The sequence below is a fragment of the Panthera leo genome, chromosome A2 (assembly GCF_018350215.1).
Source record: "Panthera leo isolate Ple1 chromosome A2, P.leo_Ple1_pat1.1, whole genome shotgun sequence".
In the NCBI taxonomy this organism is placed as follows: domain Eukaryota; kingdom Metazoa; phylum Chordata; class Mammalia; order Carnivora; family Felidae; genus Panthera; species Panthera leo.
In genome coordinates, this window is record NC_056680.1 from 31,414,517 (window position 1) to 31,432,410 (window position 17,894).

The window sequence follows — 17,894 nt, forward strand, 5'->3', positions numbered from 1 at the left end:
CACATGACTGAGTATTATTCAGCCCTGGGAAGGAATAAAGCACCATTACATGCTACAACGTGGATTAACCCTGAAAACATGGCTCTCAACTAAAGAAGCCAGACACAAAAGATCCACTTATGTGGAATGTCCAGAATATATAAATGCACAGAGGCAGAGAATAGACCAGCGGATGCCAGGGCTGGGGGAAGGGCAGGGGTGGCTGCTAATAGATACAAAGTTTCTTTTTGGGTGATGAAAATGACCTAGGATTAGGCAGCAGTGACAGGTGTACAACTCTGTGAATATACCAAAACCCACCAAATTGGACACCTATAAAGGGTGAATGAACCCTATGATGTGTGAATGACATCTCAATAAACAAAAATTGCAAAACACTTAAATCATCATATTCCTTGGCCATTATTAGATAACTGCAAGTGTTAGGAGCACAAATCTCGAGAAGGAGAAGAAACTGAGGCAAAGCGGCGGCCTGGAATTACAGAGGTGGAACTGAACTGGGTTTCCCAAATACCTCTCTAGAGGGCCTCTTTAGAACATCACCATTATTAGCATTAGAATCCAAATTAGTTAAGGCTGGTCAACTTCCTCCTGGAGAAGGGAACCTCCCCTAGGCACGTGTAGTGGACTAGGGCTGAACAAGGGCAGGGCTGCTTACAGAGGCCCACATTGCTGTCTGCAAGGTCAGAACCAAAAATCCATTCTGTGTCGGAGGAAACCTCCATCCCAGAACTTTCCCCAAATTATTCCATAAAAGCGGTCAGGTTTAGAACATTCTCCTTTCTCCTCCAAACTTAAAAAAGAGAAAGAAAAACTTTTTACAGGAATATAGGCAATAGAAGCTACAAACTTCTGAAGCCAAAGCACATCTCCTATTCTTGCGGCTTACAGATCATACTGCCATGTGCTCCCGGTGGGAGAAAACACCAGGCACGGGCTTTGTACTCCAGGGTGCTTTGTGACCTGGGGTAGCACATTCAAGTACCTCCCAGAGCGTGGGGCAGAGCTCTCCACAGGAAATATGCCTCCGCCTCCTGAATCCTCATCGGAGCTCTGCTCAATCATGGGAAAGCGAAATAGTGCTACCAAATGTCTCCCTTCTCAAACCAGTTTGTCCCACTGAAGCTTTAGGAATCGGAACTTCAGGGCCACACCATTACTGGTTAATCCTTCAGATTCGGGCTGAAATCTAACGCTGCACAATGCCTTTCTTTAACAGTTCAGAACTGACCCAGTAGCAGTGACTCCCCTCAGCTACAGAAGCTGCTTTCCTACCTGGATGCCCAGGGGATGGCCACTTTCAGGCATGCTAGCAACCAGGGATGGGGGTGGGGCTTGCTTCTTGCAAGGTTAATGGAAGAAGGTGGAGGGGTCTAGGGTTTTCTTCTGTGCGGGGCGGGGCGTTGGGGGTGGGATGTTGCCTAAGGCACAACTGAGGGGCGACAGGCAGGGCTTAAGCCCCCATGTGGCGTGCTCTGACCTCATCGCAGGCTGCGCAGCGCGGCTTCAGGCACTCGGCGTGGTGCCTGCCACAGTAGATCTTCCCATCCTGGTAAAAGTAGATCAAATCCACCAGCAGCTCGTTGCAGACGGTGCATATGAAGCACGGCGGGTGCCAGCAAACCCCGTGGCCGGCGCGCGATGCAAACACGGCGATGTCCCCGCCGTTAATCTGGCCTCCGCACTGTGAGGCAATCAGACACGTCAGTACAAACACCAGCCCCGTCTCTCAGGGCTGCACACAATGGTAAGAGACCACCACCACCTAGAGCGGGTTACCGTGCACTGATTTTCAACCCGGTGACTGTGCTCCGTGTGTCACATATGTGGCAGGGCGGTCTTTGCTCTCCCTCCCCTCCACTCCCTGCTCTCCTTCCCTGCAAGGAAGGCAAAGATGAAGTGACTGAGAAAATAAGGAGTCACAAGGTGGGAAAGGAGGATGAACTCTTTTAGCATAACGACCACACAGGAGGTCTACAAGCAGGAGGCCAAGTGACATGTGGTGAAGGTGTCCTTATCTTTGAGATGCTCCAAACTCTATGTGGAGGCACAGGGGAGTTTAACACCAGCAGGAACAGGCGGCAGGAGGTGGGGGGCTGAAGAGGGGGGCTGTAACATGGGAGAGGGGGTGGGTTCATAAAAGCATGCCCCCCTTTAACTATTTCTCCAAAGGCCTTTGAGGCAGGCTTTTAGCCTGTTTTCTCTAACTTCTTTTTGCCTTAGTCTTGACTGACAAGGCACCACTTTTTTTTTATTATTTAAAAAAAATTTTTTTTAATGTTTTTATTTATTTTTGAGACAGAGAGAGAGCATGAGCAGGGGAGGGGCAGAGAAAGAGGGAGACACAGAATCTGAAGCGGGCTCCAGGCTCTGAGCTATCAGCACAGAGCCTGACGCGGGCCTCGAACTCAAAGACTATGAGATCATGACTTGAGCCGAAGTTGGACACTTAACCGACTGAGCCACCCAGGCGCCCCAACAAGGCACCACTTCTAAGGCCAGACTATGGAAAGGGCTTCTTGTCTCCCCTTCCCCTATCTTCTTACTCATGTTCCAAAGTTCCTTCCCTTACGCGGAAAGGAACGAGGCAACAACCCTGACAACCCACACGTGATGGCTGAGGTCGGGGCTTTGAAGCGGGAGTCAAGTGTGAGGAGGTAGGTCCAGGGAGAGGTTGTCTGCTGACGATGGCGATGGCCATGAGGTTCACACCCGAGGGTCTAGTTGGATGGCCCCACATGAGTGGCTGAGCTCCAGTCACAATGTCTAAAGAATAGAAAAGCTGCTTCTAAACCTTTCCCACACCGTGGCCCTGGCCATCATATAGGTTGAAACGTTTCACAGAAAATGAAGTAAAGGTCTCGTGGAACAGTTTCTGAGAGCTCATTGGTGGAAGTGACTAGACCAAAGGAAGACGTTTTGTTACAAAAGGTACTGTCCGTGCTTTTCTAACATTAATAGACCTGGGATAAGCATAGTGATAAAAGATAAATTGAAGCACATTAAAATTTTTAAGAGTGTATTTGAGCACATATGATTTAAATTGGGTGCCTTAATCAAACTTAAAGTGGCTAAGAGGGCTCCGCCTACCTGGGACTAGGAGGGAGGTTCTCCAGAGAAGACAGGGATGCAAAGCAAGGAAATTATTTGATTGCCTGTAGCTTAAGTGGTTATTTATTTGAGAAAGCCTAGTTATCTATTGATGATTGGTTGGTTTTAAGGGTCATCTTCTCAATACTAAGGCAATGTCTTTGGCTTAGGCTTTGGTTTGCTTAGGTAGGCTACAAAGGTATTAGAGACACCTCAGTGTAATGGCTTTGTTTAATTGCTTTAACAATACGGAATCTCACGTAATCATCACCTTAATTCCACCACGTAGGCATTTGTCATCTACAGTTTGCAGATGACAAATGGAGGAAAAACAACATGGTCAGGGTCATCTGGCAGGAACATGAGTCAATCTTGTCCTTCTGCCTCCATGCCCTTGTCACTATCTTAAACTACTTTTGACACCCGCCCATGAAATGCCCAACCTTTCTTTCTCCTTAGAAGAGCCCAGCTGGGCTGGTTCCAGCAGGCTGATCTCAGAGCAGCAAAATTCTGGATCTGAGGACACTGAATCGCACATCTTATTATTATTTTTTTTAAGTTTTATTTATTTATTTTGAGAGAGAGAGAGAGAGTGAGGTGGGGACGGGCAGAGAGAAAGGGGGAGAGAGGATTTAAAGCAGACTCTGTGCTGACAGCAGAGAGAGCCCAAAGCAGGGCTTGAACTCACAAACCATGGGCACATGACCTAAGCCAAAGTTGGACTCTTAACTGACTCAGCCACTCAGGTGCCCCTGAATCTCACATCTTAACCAGTGACCACCCCCATATCAAGGGGGAAGACTCCACTGCCAAGTCTCTGGTCCTGTGGCTCCCCTATTAAGGAGCTCCTATATTTCACCCACGTGAACCTTCTCACACCACCCCTCCGAAATCTCTAAAAAGGGCAGTCAAACGGCACCCACTCCCCTCAGGCAGTATCTTGCTTTCTCTTCACTGATCCAGCTCATGTATCTTCAGCACCTGAAAGGTTTCCTTAAGAGCTTGAGGAGGTAGAGGAGGCTTTTCAAAGAGCACCAGAGCCAAAGAGCAGTGCCGAAAGTGATGATCAGCACCAGAAGGCTCTATGGCCAAGAGGAGGGGCAGGGAGAACACAGGTGGACTGCACGTCCACCTTTCTTTATTTAAAACCCTCCACCACCATGCCCTGAGCACGCTACAGGAGATGAAGAGAACACACGAACCCAGACTCTTCAACTCAGTGAGGTCCCAGGGAGCATTCAGGGGGACTGCATGCACGTTGCTGAAGAACCCTCAAACCCAAGGAGATGACCATTCACCACCCCCTTTAAACAGTCCTGGGATGAACCCATGGTCCAAATTCCTTTTTCTAAAGGGCTCATTTTAAAATAGAAATCCATGGGGTGTCTGGGTAGCTCAGTCGGTTAAGCGTCCGACTTCAGCTCAGGTCATGATCTCACGGTTCATGAGTTCGAGCCCTGTGTCGGGCTCTGGGCTGACAGCTCAGAGCCTGGAGCCTGCTTCAGATTCTGTGTCTCCCTTTCTCTCTGCTCTCCCCTGCTCACGCTCTCTCTCCCTCAAAAATAAAATAAATGTTAAAAATAAATTAAAAAAATAAAATAGAAATCCATCAGGTCTTTCCTTTGCTTAAATCCTTCAAATGACTCCCCATCTCCTTCCAATGGCTTATACCACTGGCCCTCCATGAACTCACTTCATCTGCTACCTCTCTCCCTTTGCTCCCTCTGCCATGCCACAACGGCCAACTCTGCTGTTCCTTGAGCACAACAGAAATGCTCCTGCCAAGGGGCACCTGGGTGGCTCAGTTGTTTGAGCGTTTGGCGACTCTTGGTTTCGGCTGAGGTCACGATCTCGCAGTTTCGTGAGCTTAAGCCCCGTGTTGGGCTCTGTGCTGATGGCATGAAGCCTGCTTGGGATCCTCGGTCTCCCTCATTCTCTCTGCCCCTCCCCCACTCGTGCTGTCTCTCTCTCTCAAAATACATAAACATTAAAAAAAAAAAAAAAAGAGGGGCGCCTGGATAGCTCAGTCGGTTAAACGTCCGACTTCAGCTCAGGTCACGATCTCGCGGTCCGTGAGTTCGAGCCCCGCGTCGGGCTCTGGGCTGATGGCTCGCTCAGAGCCTGGAGCCTGCTTCCGATTCTGGATCTCCCTCTCTCTCTGCCCCTCCCCTGTTCATGCTCTGTCTCTCTCTGTCTCAAAAATAAATAAAGGTTAAAAAAAAAATTAAAAAAAAAAAAGAAAAAAAAAGAAATGCCTCAAAGCCTGTGAGATGCCTGTTCCCTCCACCCACTGAGATCTGCAGGACCCCATCCCGCAGTTCCTGGGAACCTCTGCTCAGAAACCGCCTTCTAAGAGGCGCCTTGAGCAGCCACTTTCCTGAAAATCGCAACCTCCTCAGACTCGCAGTGTTTGGAGGCTCCTTTCCCGCTGTGTTTTTTCTTCTTTATTTTATTGTTTGACTTCTTCCCCTAGAACCGAAACCCACACAAGGGCAAAATCAAGCTCTCAAGTCTTTTGTTTGCTGCTGTATCCCTGAGAGCTAGACCTGCGCATGACGCACAGTAGGCACTCAATAAAAGAACTGTTGAACAAACAAACACGTGCAAGGAGGTCAGAGCAATCCCTCCTCCCTCCCTGGAATCCAGGCTCACCTGCTCACAAATAGCTCCTGTCATCGTGACTGGGAAGGGTCTGACATTCCCTCGGCCCAAGTTTTCCCGTTTCCTCTGGTTGCTGAAGAGCTTTAGCTCCCTCTTCTCTTCCTCATCCAGGGAGTTGCAATATCGAACCTGAACAGACACAGAGAGCGGCAGAGTGGATGTCGCCCTTGCTCCATGGGATTTCTGAAGCCCATGCCCCGGAGTTTTTTTCGGTAAACACGCTCCCATTTCTTTGTACTGCTCTGGTCTGCACGGTCCCACCAGCAGGCTCGGGGCTGTTTAAAGGGAGTCTCTACCTAAGATGGCGGACAGCCAACACAGCTTACGAGAGGCGCCAAACTCCGGAGCCACGTCATAAGCAGGCTAAAGGTTCTGGAACTGTTCCTCATCCTTACCGCCCTGCTCTAAGCCACACTAAGGTTCACATCATGCGGGACAGCTCTGGTGCCGGTCAAAATCGGGGACGTTTTTTGGGGCGCCTGGGTGGCTCAGTCGGTTAAGCGTCCGACTTCAGCTCAGGTCATGATCTCGCGGTCCGTGAGTTCGAGCCCCGCATCAGGGTCTGGGCTGATGGCTCAGAGCCTGGAGCCTGCTTCCGATTCTGTGTCTCCCCCTCTCTCTGCCCCTCCCCCGTTCATGCTCTGTCTCTCTCTGTCTCAAAAATAAATAAACGTTAAAAAAAAAATTAAAAAAAAAATCGGGGACGTTTTCCTTCTTTAAAAATGAGGTGGCTCTTCAAATGGATGGCAGGGTCCAGATATGTTCACCTCCACGTGCCCACGTGAGTGATCCTTGACACCAATGGACGGCTCCATGCTAACAAGCCAGAGCAGCTGTCAACTTCTGTTCTCCCATCTTATTTTGCCAAAACGGACAACCAAAGCCTTGAGGCTAAGGAGTTGGACCAGAGGTATGGTTGCTGCTTCATGGAAGTCCCTGCATGTTTATCCGTGTACAGGAGGGAAAAGGGCTGCCCACTGGGCTATGGCTAACACATCAACTTGCATAAGATATTTTCCTTCTCATTAAATACAAAAACTCGGAGAAGTAAGCAAGGGACACTCAGACACACTCAAATCCGGCACTCCCCAGGCTCTCCCCTTACGAACTCACACAATGGGAATTCTGCCGTAGTCCTAAACTATTATTTACTTAATGCTGGTTTTAAAACGGACTCGCTTTTTAAAAACTTGAATACATTTAAAAAATTACAGTATATTATGACTATAAATCGCAAGTCCGTATCACCTACCAAAATCAGATGGCAACCATAAAACTAAACAGCGTAAGAATGAAACCGTGTTGCCGGATTCTAGCCACTTCTGCTTGTGGGAGACCCTAAAGCAGAGATTCTTAACGTGTAACCACGTTACAAGTGGTTACTTGGTTACTCACAAGTAAAGACTGGCACGAGTTGGAGAGGTGTGAGGAAACAGATAGTCCAGAATGAAATTCCCCAGTGCTTATTCAACCGCTCGATCACGAGGAGTGGCGCACACTTTAAGTGGGAGGGATTCTCTCCTTACTTGGTTCACTTTTCGTTCACTGCCATGTCTGTGTGTCACCTAAAGTTGTGTGTCTGCCACACTTTGGGCAACATGGATCTAATCCCGCCTCCCTGTCTGACTCTTGAGAAATGTGAACATCAAGAAAGGTAGGTGAGATGCTCAGACGGTATGTGATACAAGGGTTAGAGGGGAAACTTCTGAACCAGGACAGTCGCATCCCAATTGGAAAACCAGTGCCTCTGTATGTATCTCAACTGTTTCATCGGGGCATATGACAGAATGGTCAAACGTTGATTTGAGAACCACTCTTTGTCCTCCAAAGGGCCATGTCAAATGGGCGAAATCTGCCCACGGGCTCATGAGTAAGGAAATCTCACCAACAGGAAGAAGGAATTTGAATGGTCTCTTTTCATGAAACCACAGTTAACTGTAAATGGAATAAATCATTAACAGCAGAGAACAGAGAACCTTGCTCTATCAAGTAAAAAACAGTTAAAAAAAAAAAAAAAAAAGTCCTCACGTGGATGTCCCTGAGGACACTGCCGTGACCCGAACAGCCCAGAATATATGGTGACACAGCTGACATTTTATGGATGTGCTTTTAAAGAAAGGCACGCCCTCTCCTGCTTGTAAAAACCCGCATTTTCACTTCCAAATTAGTTAGCTGGGCATCGGGTTACAGTGCTCGCTCTCAGCTTTAAAAGAGGAAACACTGTTTGTATTTGTTTTATGAAGTCCAAATGAGCAGCAGGAAACTGGCTCTCTTTCTAGGGACGTGCTTCAATTTTTTAAGCTTTTGCTTCACTTACTCAAATTTATTTTTCAGGGGTCTGAATTATCCCATTTGATCTGAATATGGCAATATAAATAATAAAATAGTACCTACTCCTTTCCCTGGAGATCCGGCTTGTGGGTGGGAGCCGTCGGTAGAAAGCTGGGGTCCACCCAGCTCTCTTAAGGGGTTATTTCTCCTTTCAATTTAAATTTATGTTTTTGTTTCGCATGCAATCAGAGTTAGGTGGACAAGTCCATTCTAGAGGAGGACAGTTTTTTTTTTTTTTCCCAATACATGAAATTTATTGTCAAATTGGTTTCCATACAACACCCAGTGCTCATCCCAGAGGAGGACTGTTTTTAAAAACCAGATACTTAAAAATTAATTTCTAGTTTATAAACCTAAACCCCTCAAGCAGGATGATCTTTTAAAGACACATTCACGTATTTCCCTTTATGGGCCATCTGACTTCGGAGATAAGAAATGCCTGCTTACAGTGCCTACTGTCTAGGTCCAGAAAAAAAAAACAAAAAACAACAGCCTGCAAGCCATTCTTCCACGTGTATAAACGGTGACCCGGCAAAATGGCCTTTAAACGACAAAAACACAGACGTTCGAGAGCTGCAGATCTGGACACGTGACTTCTAAGGCAGCATAATGTGGAAAACTTGCACACTCGTTTAACATGAAACGATGCTGAAAATTCCAGAGAATCACAGGGTTTTTGCAGGGCTTGAACTGGCCCAGGGAACTGCAGTCAGCTAAGGGACTCTGGCAACTAGCTCATTCTTCTTCAGTGAAAACCTGGACTTGAGCTTTTAACTTTTAAGACTCCCTGGTTACCCCAAACTAGCTAGCAGCACCAGGCAGAGAGGCAAATCCAGTCCATAATGAGATCTGCCTTTCGAGAATTCTCTCCAGAAAGTGTCGGGCAGTTTCTCCTGGCCCTAATTAAGGAAGCTAAAGCCTAAAACGAATGCACCGGAGTTTTTCTTTGGAGAGCTCACGGATCACAGCATTCTGATTATGAAGAAGGTGACAGTTCACAGAAGCTTCCGCGCACAGTCTTCCTAAGGCCCCGCTAGCCCCTTACCTCGTTGTCATGTGGCGGCAGCTGGTGTAATAGCTGCTTGATCCGAAGTTTCTCTCCAGGACTGTTGACATAAGGAACCTTCTCTTCTGGGAGACAGCTATAGTACTGGTGAACCTGAGGGATGGAGAGCACAGGGATCACTTGACATGCCCATTACTCAAACCACCTGCCCGTTCCCACTCCCCGGGAGGGTCATTCCGGCAGCGGGACACCGTCTACTCCTCTACTCCCCCTTCTCTCCACCCTTCCGAGACTCAACGGCATATGCGTTTCTCACTGCAAGCAGACGGACTCATCCTTGAAGAGGCAGTGGGGCAAATCACCCCTCCTGGGGTTTTCCCTCTCTTGCAGGGGGGGAAACAAAGCCATCATGCTTTCTAGAAGAAGAGAATTCGGCAAATAGGCTGGTAGGGCTTTGTCGTCAGGCTCCCCCCACTGAGAGACAGAGAGCAACTTTACCATTTTCCCTGTGAGTCTCCGGCATGCTCCGTGCCTCCCTAGCCAAAGGGATGTGTCAGTGCCTGCCTCACACTGGAGCCAGAGCCAGACTCTGGCACTGGGTGAGCTGCTGGGTCCCTCAGCCTCCACCTACATTAAAAGCCCTCTAGGTTTTGAGCTCTTTGTAAGGGCAGGTAGCAGCTCACATCTGTCGGAAAACAGAGTCACTAAATCTGGGATATTGAGTATGTAATTAAAAATTGTCATTAACATGAGTATTTTTGCACATCCTAGAATGCTCCTCTTTAAAACTGTTAGGACATATTCTTGCACTTTTTGAGGCTCATTCAACTCTAACAAAGACTTGAGAAAGCATCTAGATCTGCCTGGGGAAAACAAAACAGACATTCTACTATCCAGCTGTATACAAAGCTAGGGTAAGAAAAAATCGGCCAAAACGGAAGGTATGTTATTATATAGGAGAAGCCAAAAAGAAAAAAAAAAACTCACAAGCTCAGATGACATCATGGAAAATTCTTTTCAACTATCTCTTAGCATCACGACCAGCTCTTGCAAAACAAGGTATTCATTCAACAAGACAGAGAAGACAGAAGACTTGTGGCTCTGAATTCATCATATTTGTTCCACTTCACAAACTTGGTCTAATTCCTTTGAGTTCAGGAAGCCCTGGACGTGAACATTTGTTTTGGGAATGCTGGGGCAAAGAGTTAAAAATCTCTGTCTACTTTGATCTCCAGAAACTAAACCATAACTGTTAAAGCGTGAGGGGTGGGGGTGGGTGGAAATAAGGCTTTGCAAGGACGAGGTCTTACCAAAATGCGAAAGCCACCCTTATTTTCATAAAAAAATGGTTGTAACCATTCACCATCATGTGTGGCTACCACAGTCTTCAGCAAACCTCAAAGTCAACCATATAGACTGCTCGTCACAGACTAGGTGGTTTCTCAAGACAGGGCCCTGCAACGCCTCCCTAGAGGGACTTGGCGGGAAGCCACGTCCTGGATGAGAAGGAAGGGCTCTGGGTTTTGAAAGCAGCCCACAGGTTATCAGCATTCTCTCGGAGAAGAAACGAAAGCCCAGATCACGAGTTAGTTTGGGATTAGAAGCTGGCCACGGGCCCATCAGAGACTGGCACGCCATTTTGCGCTCAGAGGAATCCGGGCACCATACACTATAGCAGGTAAGTGCAGGCAGAAAACAGAGCACTGTGTCTCGGGGAATGGGCCTTACCTCCCACGCCGAGAGACTGCTTGGAGCAAAGCCTTGCCTCAGTATCCCTCCGAGATTTTCACAACTCCTACCCTAGTGACAGAACCTTAGGATAGATGCTAATAAGAAAGCAATCACTGCAGATGCTTGATAACAGTCCAATTTGAGCTTGATGGAGCCTTTCCTTTCTCAGATACGCCTCTTCACTGCCCAGAGCACAGGTATCCCTGAGAGCCCCTGTGACTGCGACACCTTGAGCCAAGCCTTTGCTGATACTGTCCAGGGCTGACCCCAGTTGGGACCTTCTCTGCCTCTTCTGCAGCTTGGCCAGGTAGACCAGAACCCCCACGCATGGCTCTGTCACTTTTCATCTCCATGCTCCTGAGTGAGCTCCATAACCTCTCAGAATCCTCATCATAGGACCACGGCAATTAAATGAGGTGAAGGCTGGGTACCTGGCCCTCAAAACAATAAATAACATGAATGCACAGTGGTGAGTCTATTATCCAGCCCGCGTGCTCCAAAGGGAACAATCCGGATTTTCCTGGCCTCTCTTTTCCATTTTGAGAGATACAGCAACACTGTCAGCTTGCAGAGCGAGACCACACCCTGAGGCCCCCACCCATCTTAGTCTAAGAAAGAAGGCTACAAGGGAGAAAGAGGATATTTAAGCTGGTCTGATTTCAGAGGGAAAAAAAAAGTGCAAATTACTGTAATGATGTGCTGTTGTCTCGAGAAACCCAGTGGTGTAGGAGGGCCTCATGAGGAACTGGAACCTGTACCTGGAAGGTGTCTGGTGAGGGATTCTCATCTCTCTATGCCCAGCGTCCTCTGATCTCTGCCCTAGTCTTCTTCCCTTCTGCCTGTTGGCTTCTCAAAGTTTAAGGTTTCCCATAGCACCCGAATTTACACGACCTCACTTCAGATCCATCCTAGAATGACTCACTTTGCTCAATTTCGAAATCGCCAGAGAAGGACCCTGCTTCCCCATCTTGTGCCAGGTCTACACCTGCAGACTGGAATGGAGAAGTTCCATCCTGTTGTAAGACTGGAGATAAAGGAGTCCCAACACGACAGGGCTGGGCAGAAGCAGAGGCGGCCATGACTGGAGAACTCCAGAGACAGTTAGCTAAATAAATACCTTGACGTGCTGACGTCCATCCTAAAGACTTAGAATTCCAAAGTCAACAGAGGCAGTGACTACTCTTAAGAACATAGCTCCATCTTCCCTGGCTGGGCATCTTGTGTTGTCGTTTAGGTTTCAAGCCCACTGATCACCATTGCTGAAAATGTGTCCTTTCCACCAGCATTCAGTAACTCCATGAATACAGGATGCATGAACAATAGTTTCTCAGAAGGCAGTCAACCATTTGGTGGATGACTTAAAAACTTACCTAGTGAAATGCACCATTATTAAAACCAAGACAGCTAATGAGTTCATTGGTAAATTAACAACCTTCCAAAGCATCCCCGTGTCACATGGCAGGCACTCCGGCTTGCTCTGAGGAAGGGGAATGAGTTGGTCCTTCAACCCCTTCCAGTGGTCCTGCCGCTGCTTGGCTGGTGTGTCCCCTCCTGGTGTTCAAGGGCTGGCCTTTCCAAGCTCTTCCTCGAGCAAAGGGACGGGAATGATGGAGAAACTCCTCTCTTCAATTCCTACTCTGTCTCTGGCTGAACACAGAACTGCTGCATTGGAGTTTCCCCTGGCATCCTCCAAAATAAAACTACCGTGTAGCCCAAAACAAACACTAAGCAAACCAACGGGAGGGGGAAAATATTTAGTATACTTTCTGGCAGTACAAAAATGAAATTTGGTACCACCCCTGAAAATACTGCAGACTGCTCATTTTCATCCAACCATGTTTCCCTAATTTTCACGAGTCAATAATCAAGTCCAACAGAATTTTGTCAAGGATGACCATTTCCAAGCTATTACCTGGTGTGGTGATAACGTTTTCCTCCTGTGTACCTGGAGCATCACTCTCCAAAAGCAGGACCATGGAATGTGCTAGAAACTTTGTTCCATTTACTCATCGCTCAGGTAGGGGTGCCCTGTGCTACTGCCCTGGGTTGAGGTGTATGAGGTACACTTCCCCCAAATAAAAGCATTTTGAACACAATCAGCTGGCCCGTGACAAAGAAATTGCTGAAGGCCTTTGTTTAAGGTGTCACTCCCAGCAGTGAGGTTTGGCAATAATTTCAGTGTCTGTCAAGATGGATTGTAAGAGCTTTAGTCAGTGTGCAAATAAAATCTACAAAGCAAGGCCTCACCCAGTTTGAAAGACTGGGTTTGTTAGAAGCAACTGCACATTTCACAGCATTTCTGCCTGGGCAGAGACGGAAGGCAGGGAGTCAAATGACTCCCCGTTGGAAAGAAAAGTGTGCTAATTAAAGAAAGACAAAGCGTGCAAAGTGCTTAATTTAGAGCAGTGGTTCTCAAATTTTAGCTGGCATCAGAACCACCTGGAAGGCTTATTAAAACACACATTTCTAATTCGGCAGGACTGGGGTGGGTGGGGCCCGATGGTTTCCATTTGTATATAACCTCTCCTTATTGGATGCCCCTGCTGGTGGGCCAGGGAGAACATTTTGAGAGTTTTAGAGTCATGCAACTGTTTTCCCTCAACGGCCAACCCCATGAGGCTGCCAGGTAAATGTTAATATTCCTCTGCTCTCCAGGACATCCAGGAGGCTCAGAAGACGGGAAGGAACTTGTTCAGTATCACCTAATTTTGCAGGCATCTCTTGCTATACCCACATACATATATGTTTAAGAAGGTGGATACTACCAGCTCTGTCAAGGATGAGAAATTCTAACGGCAAAGCGCTCCTATTTTGGGGCAGGTCATCTTCCATATCAAAAGCATCCATGTTTTTTTTTTTTTTTTAAGAATGGGAACCCAACAAAGAAGTGAGATATTCTTGGTTGATCTCAGATTCAACTGTCCTTTACCATCTCAATGAAGGAAAGGATCAGTGAATATATTTATGTATTTAGTGGCTCTGATGGGCAAAGTGTTGTTGTATACAATATCTCATGGACCCTCCCCACACCCTGGAGGTTGGTACATTGTATTCACTAGACCAAGCATCACACAGCTAAAAAGTGGAAAAGTCATTTTTGGACTTGGCTTCCTCATCCTTTCCCTTTGTTTTTTTGTGGATTCTTAGCCTTCTTTATCAAGGAAAAAAGACAGTGGCAGATGGATGGAAAGGAACAGAAGAAACCCAGATATAGTAGATTCCCAGTATGTATGACTGACCACATATATGATGAACACATTTTCCTTTCGTGTTCTTCATAAGATAACCAAAATATGGTCCAAAATGAACAGGCAGTAGTTAAAAAATGATGTACCCCAAATTAAACTGTCTTTCCACAACCCCATGGAATGATGGTATAAGGGAGTATGGCAGAGATGGCTGTCTACCCATGTCCATTTTCCTTTTCTTCCTTAATAAGAATGCCAAAATTTTACTTAAAGCATCAACATGCCCAACTTAGAATAATATTTCTGCAACTCCCTAGTAACTATGAATGGGCACGCAAAATTCTGGCCAATGACACATAGCATGTGACTCCTAGGAGAGTTCTTTCAAAGGAGGCCAAGCAGTTGGCAAAAGCCTTTTTGGCCTATTCCCCCTTCTTATGGTTTCCTGTCTGGAATGTAACAACAATGGCTACAGCTCCAGCAGCCATTTTGTACCATGAAGTTCTTTATTATACCACGGAACACCATAACAGCTCTAGATTGCCTATCTCTGAACTTACTTTATCAATGAGAGAAATAAATGACTTCTTTACTTGCAGTCTCAGTTACTAGGAACAGACGGCAATTTCTAAATGATACAGCACTGGTTCTCTGAGTTAGCGTACTGCAGAATCACGGGAAGCCCTCATTCAACATTATCCCCATTTTTATTCTTCTGGGTCTGAAAAAAAAAACCCCAGAATTCTTAATAAACACCTGACACCACATCAGGAGATACGCCAGCTTAAGAGGAAGGCAGATGTGACTCCACAAGGTGAAGGCAAAATCTCCTGACGTGTAATCTCTGATGTGGGCTGACATACTTGAAAGGCTTTATAAAAGCCCATCTTAACCCAGAGACTAACTGGAAGATTGGACCTTATTTCATATTTTCCCTTTCCTGCAGTTTGAGAAGCTTGGAACCTCAGTTAATCTACCTCAATTCAGGGAGGCAATATCTAGAAAATGCCCGAGGTCTCAGAAGGCAGGTGCCACGGAGAAGGGAAAGATGTTGCTTGAATCTGCGGCACGTGGAGATTTTTATGAAAAGTGCACACGAGTTCTGAAATGGAGACCTGGAGAACAACTGGGGAGCATTACAGCTCTAAGCGAGTGGTGATGGGCTGCTTTTAAGGGCCATTTGTTCACTGTGCCCCCACTTGCCAGAATTTCATTACCCAAGCAAGAGGAGAAAAGTAGTGTTAAGTGGCATCTAAGAGGTAAAATTGTACCAAGTTTGGCTCCTCTCCTTTTCTCTTAGAGACCCACATTATAATTTTAATTGGTTTACTCAGGAAGTAATGTAGGAAATAACAGTCTAATATCTAATGCCTACACAGTACCTCCATCATGCTTCAAGTCCCATAGGATTAGGATCAAAAATCAGGAATTAAAGCTCATTTGAGGCATTTTCAAAGAAGAGTATTTCAAAGACTGCCCCCCTTTTTTTCTTCTCCCAATGAGACGAAACATAAAATCATGTCTGATGTAGGTTCAAACATACCCAGAATCCAGTCGCTTTCCCCCACCCCTATAGGACCGCCCAGCCACAACTAAGTGCTCACTCGAATTGCTTCCATGTCTCCTTCTGGACTCTGGCTTTCACCTTTGCTCCTCTGCAGGTGATTCTCTATTCAGCAGCAAGAATAACCCTATCTGAGTATTAACCAGGTCATGTCAGTGTTCTTCTCAAAACGTTTCATGACTTCCCATTCCTCTCTGATTCAAAGCCAGAGTCTTCACTATAAAGATTATGATCATGCCTCCTTAACACTGGCTGATCATATTGCTTACTATATTCCTGGGGTCCAGTTCCACTCCCAATGGCCTCCTTGATATTCCTCTCACCTCAGGGCCTTTGCACTAGCTCTTCCCTTTGCCAGGAGCATTCTTCCCCCTAGATATTTATGTCATGCCCATCCGCACTTCCTCCAGTCTTTGCTCAAAGGTCACCTCATCAGAGAGGTCTTCCCGATCAGAGAGGACTACCCTAATAAATCAGCACCCCCACCTCTTAGTCTTGAGACTAGTGCTTCTCGACTGGGGCTAATGTTGACCCCCAGGGGTTATTTAGCAATGTCTGGAGACATTTATGGCTGCCCCAACTGGAGTGTGTGTGCGTGTGCAAACGTGGCAGGCTAGTGGCACACGGCTGGAGGGCGGGGATGCTGCTAAAACTCCTACAGTACAAAAGAGGGCCTCCACGGCAAAGAACAATCTGGATTGAAATGTCAGTAGTGCCGAAAGTGGTAAACCCTTAACTTGCTTTTCTTCAGAGAACTTACCATTTGCTGATGCATACTTTACTAGTTCATTTTCTCTCTCTTCCCTCTAGAACGCGAATACCCGGGATTTGGCTCACGATACACCCCCAGAGGAGGATCCTGTACCTAGCAGGTACTCAGCACCTGTTTGCTGAGGGAATGCACGCTGTACATCCTCCTGCCTTTCCGGGTTATCGAAGGACTGGGAGAGACATGGAGCAAGAGAACACACAGGTGAGGTTTCTGGAGGGGCCCGAGGAAAACTCTTAGAGCTTTCCTTTCACGCCATCAAAGCACTTCCTTAGTCCCTGATGATTCCTGGGGTGGGGGGATGGGGAAGAGGCTAAAAGGAAGAAGGGAATAACTGCCAAGGGACTGTTTCTTTAAGAGGAAGGGGCCAAACCAACACCCATTTGCACGTGAAGTCAGAGATTTTCTTTCAAGCTGAATCGACTTTGTTCAAATTAAAGAAAATAATCACATTACGTCCTCCAGCAGCTCCTATAATCCCAAGTCACATGACTTGTTCTGCTTCTAGGCCTGCTACCCCCACACACTCGCTCTCTTCCCAAACCTTTAAGCTCTTAAAATCTTTTACTTACAGTATTAAACTTCACTGTTTAGTTAGAAAATACTTTTCATTTAGTTTGGAGCATTACCTGACAGTTACTTTATCCTGTCTTAAAGAAGAGGCCCCAGAAATGAAAGAACCTGGGGTTTAAACACTTCCCCTTTAAACGGCAACTGCATAAAGACCCCCCTACCCCAGTTTTACCAAAACATTCTTTGAAGAATGTCTACACATTTGCATACAGGCCCTGCTAAAAATTCCCCAACAGTTGCTTACTTATTTTTTTGGTAACAGTTTCAATATTGCCTTTAGACAAAATATACCCATACATATGTAAGGAAAAAGCAGGATGGTAGTTTCCTATAGTGGTTGTTTGGGTCCTGCAGTCACACTGTTTGGGTCTAAATACCGGATTGAACACTCCCCATCTGTACAGAGTTGGGCAAGTTACTTTATCTCTTATAAAGTCAATATGCCCATCTGTAAAATGGGGACGATAATATTTACCTTAATGTATTGCAATGAGGCTCAAATGCTATAATCCGACTAGTACAGAGGCAAGGCACAGGGAAGGCTCTATTTCTTAGCTTTGAAGCAACTGAATGCATAAGTGATAGATGTCCGTGTTATGTTGCGGACTAAATCGTGTCTCCCCCTCCCACCCCCACACCACTCATATGGTAAACCCCTAACCGCCAATGTGATTGTATTTGGAGGCAGAGACTTTAAAGAGATGATTCCATTTAAATGAGGTCAGAGTGTGGGGCTGTCATCAGAAAGAACCAATGCCCTTATAAGAAGAGGAGGAGACATCCAGAGGGTACATGCACAGAGAAAAGGCCATGTGAAGACATACCCAGAAGGCAATCATCCGGAGGCCAAGAAGAGAGGTCTCACCAGAAACCAACCCTGCCGGGACCCTGATCTTGGATTTACTGCCTCCAAGACTGTCCAGGAATAATGTCTGCTGTTTAAGCCACCCAGTCCGTGGTGTTCTATTATGGAAGCCCCAG

At 46.6% G+C, this 17,894-nt stretch overlaps 1 protein-coding gene across 3 annotated transcripts in view; it reads right to left on the bottom strand.

Moving 5' to 3' along the window:
* PRICKLE2 (prickle planar cell polarity protein 2) overlaps positions 1-17,894 on the bottom strand; it is a 321,553-nt gene that overhangs the window by 50,248 nt on the left and 253,411 nt on the right. For all 3 annotated transcript variants that reach the window (XM_042929904.1, XM_042929903.1, XM_042929905.1), the window contains 3 exons: positions 9,128-9,241; positions 5,743-5,880; positions 1,481-1,684 (listed from right to left, as the gene is read on the bottom strand). In XM_042929904.1, coding sequence (XP_042785838.1) covers positions 1,481-1,684; positions 5,743-5,880; positions 9,128-9,241 — 456 coding nt within the window. The remainder of the gene's footprint in view (positions 1-1,480; positions 1,685-5,742; positions 5,881-9,127; positions 9,242-17,894) is intronic.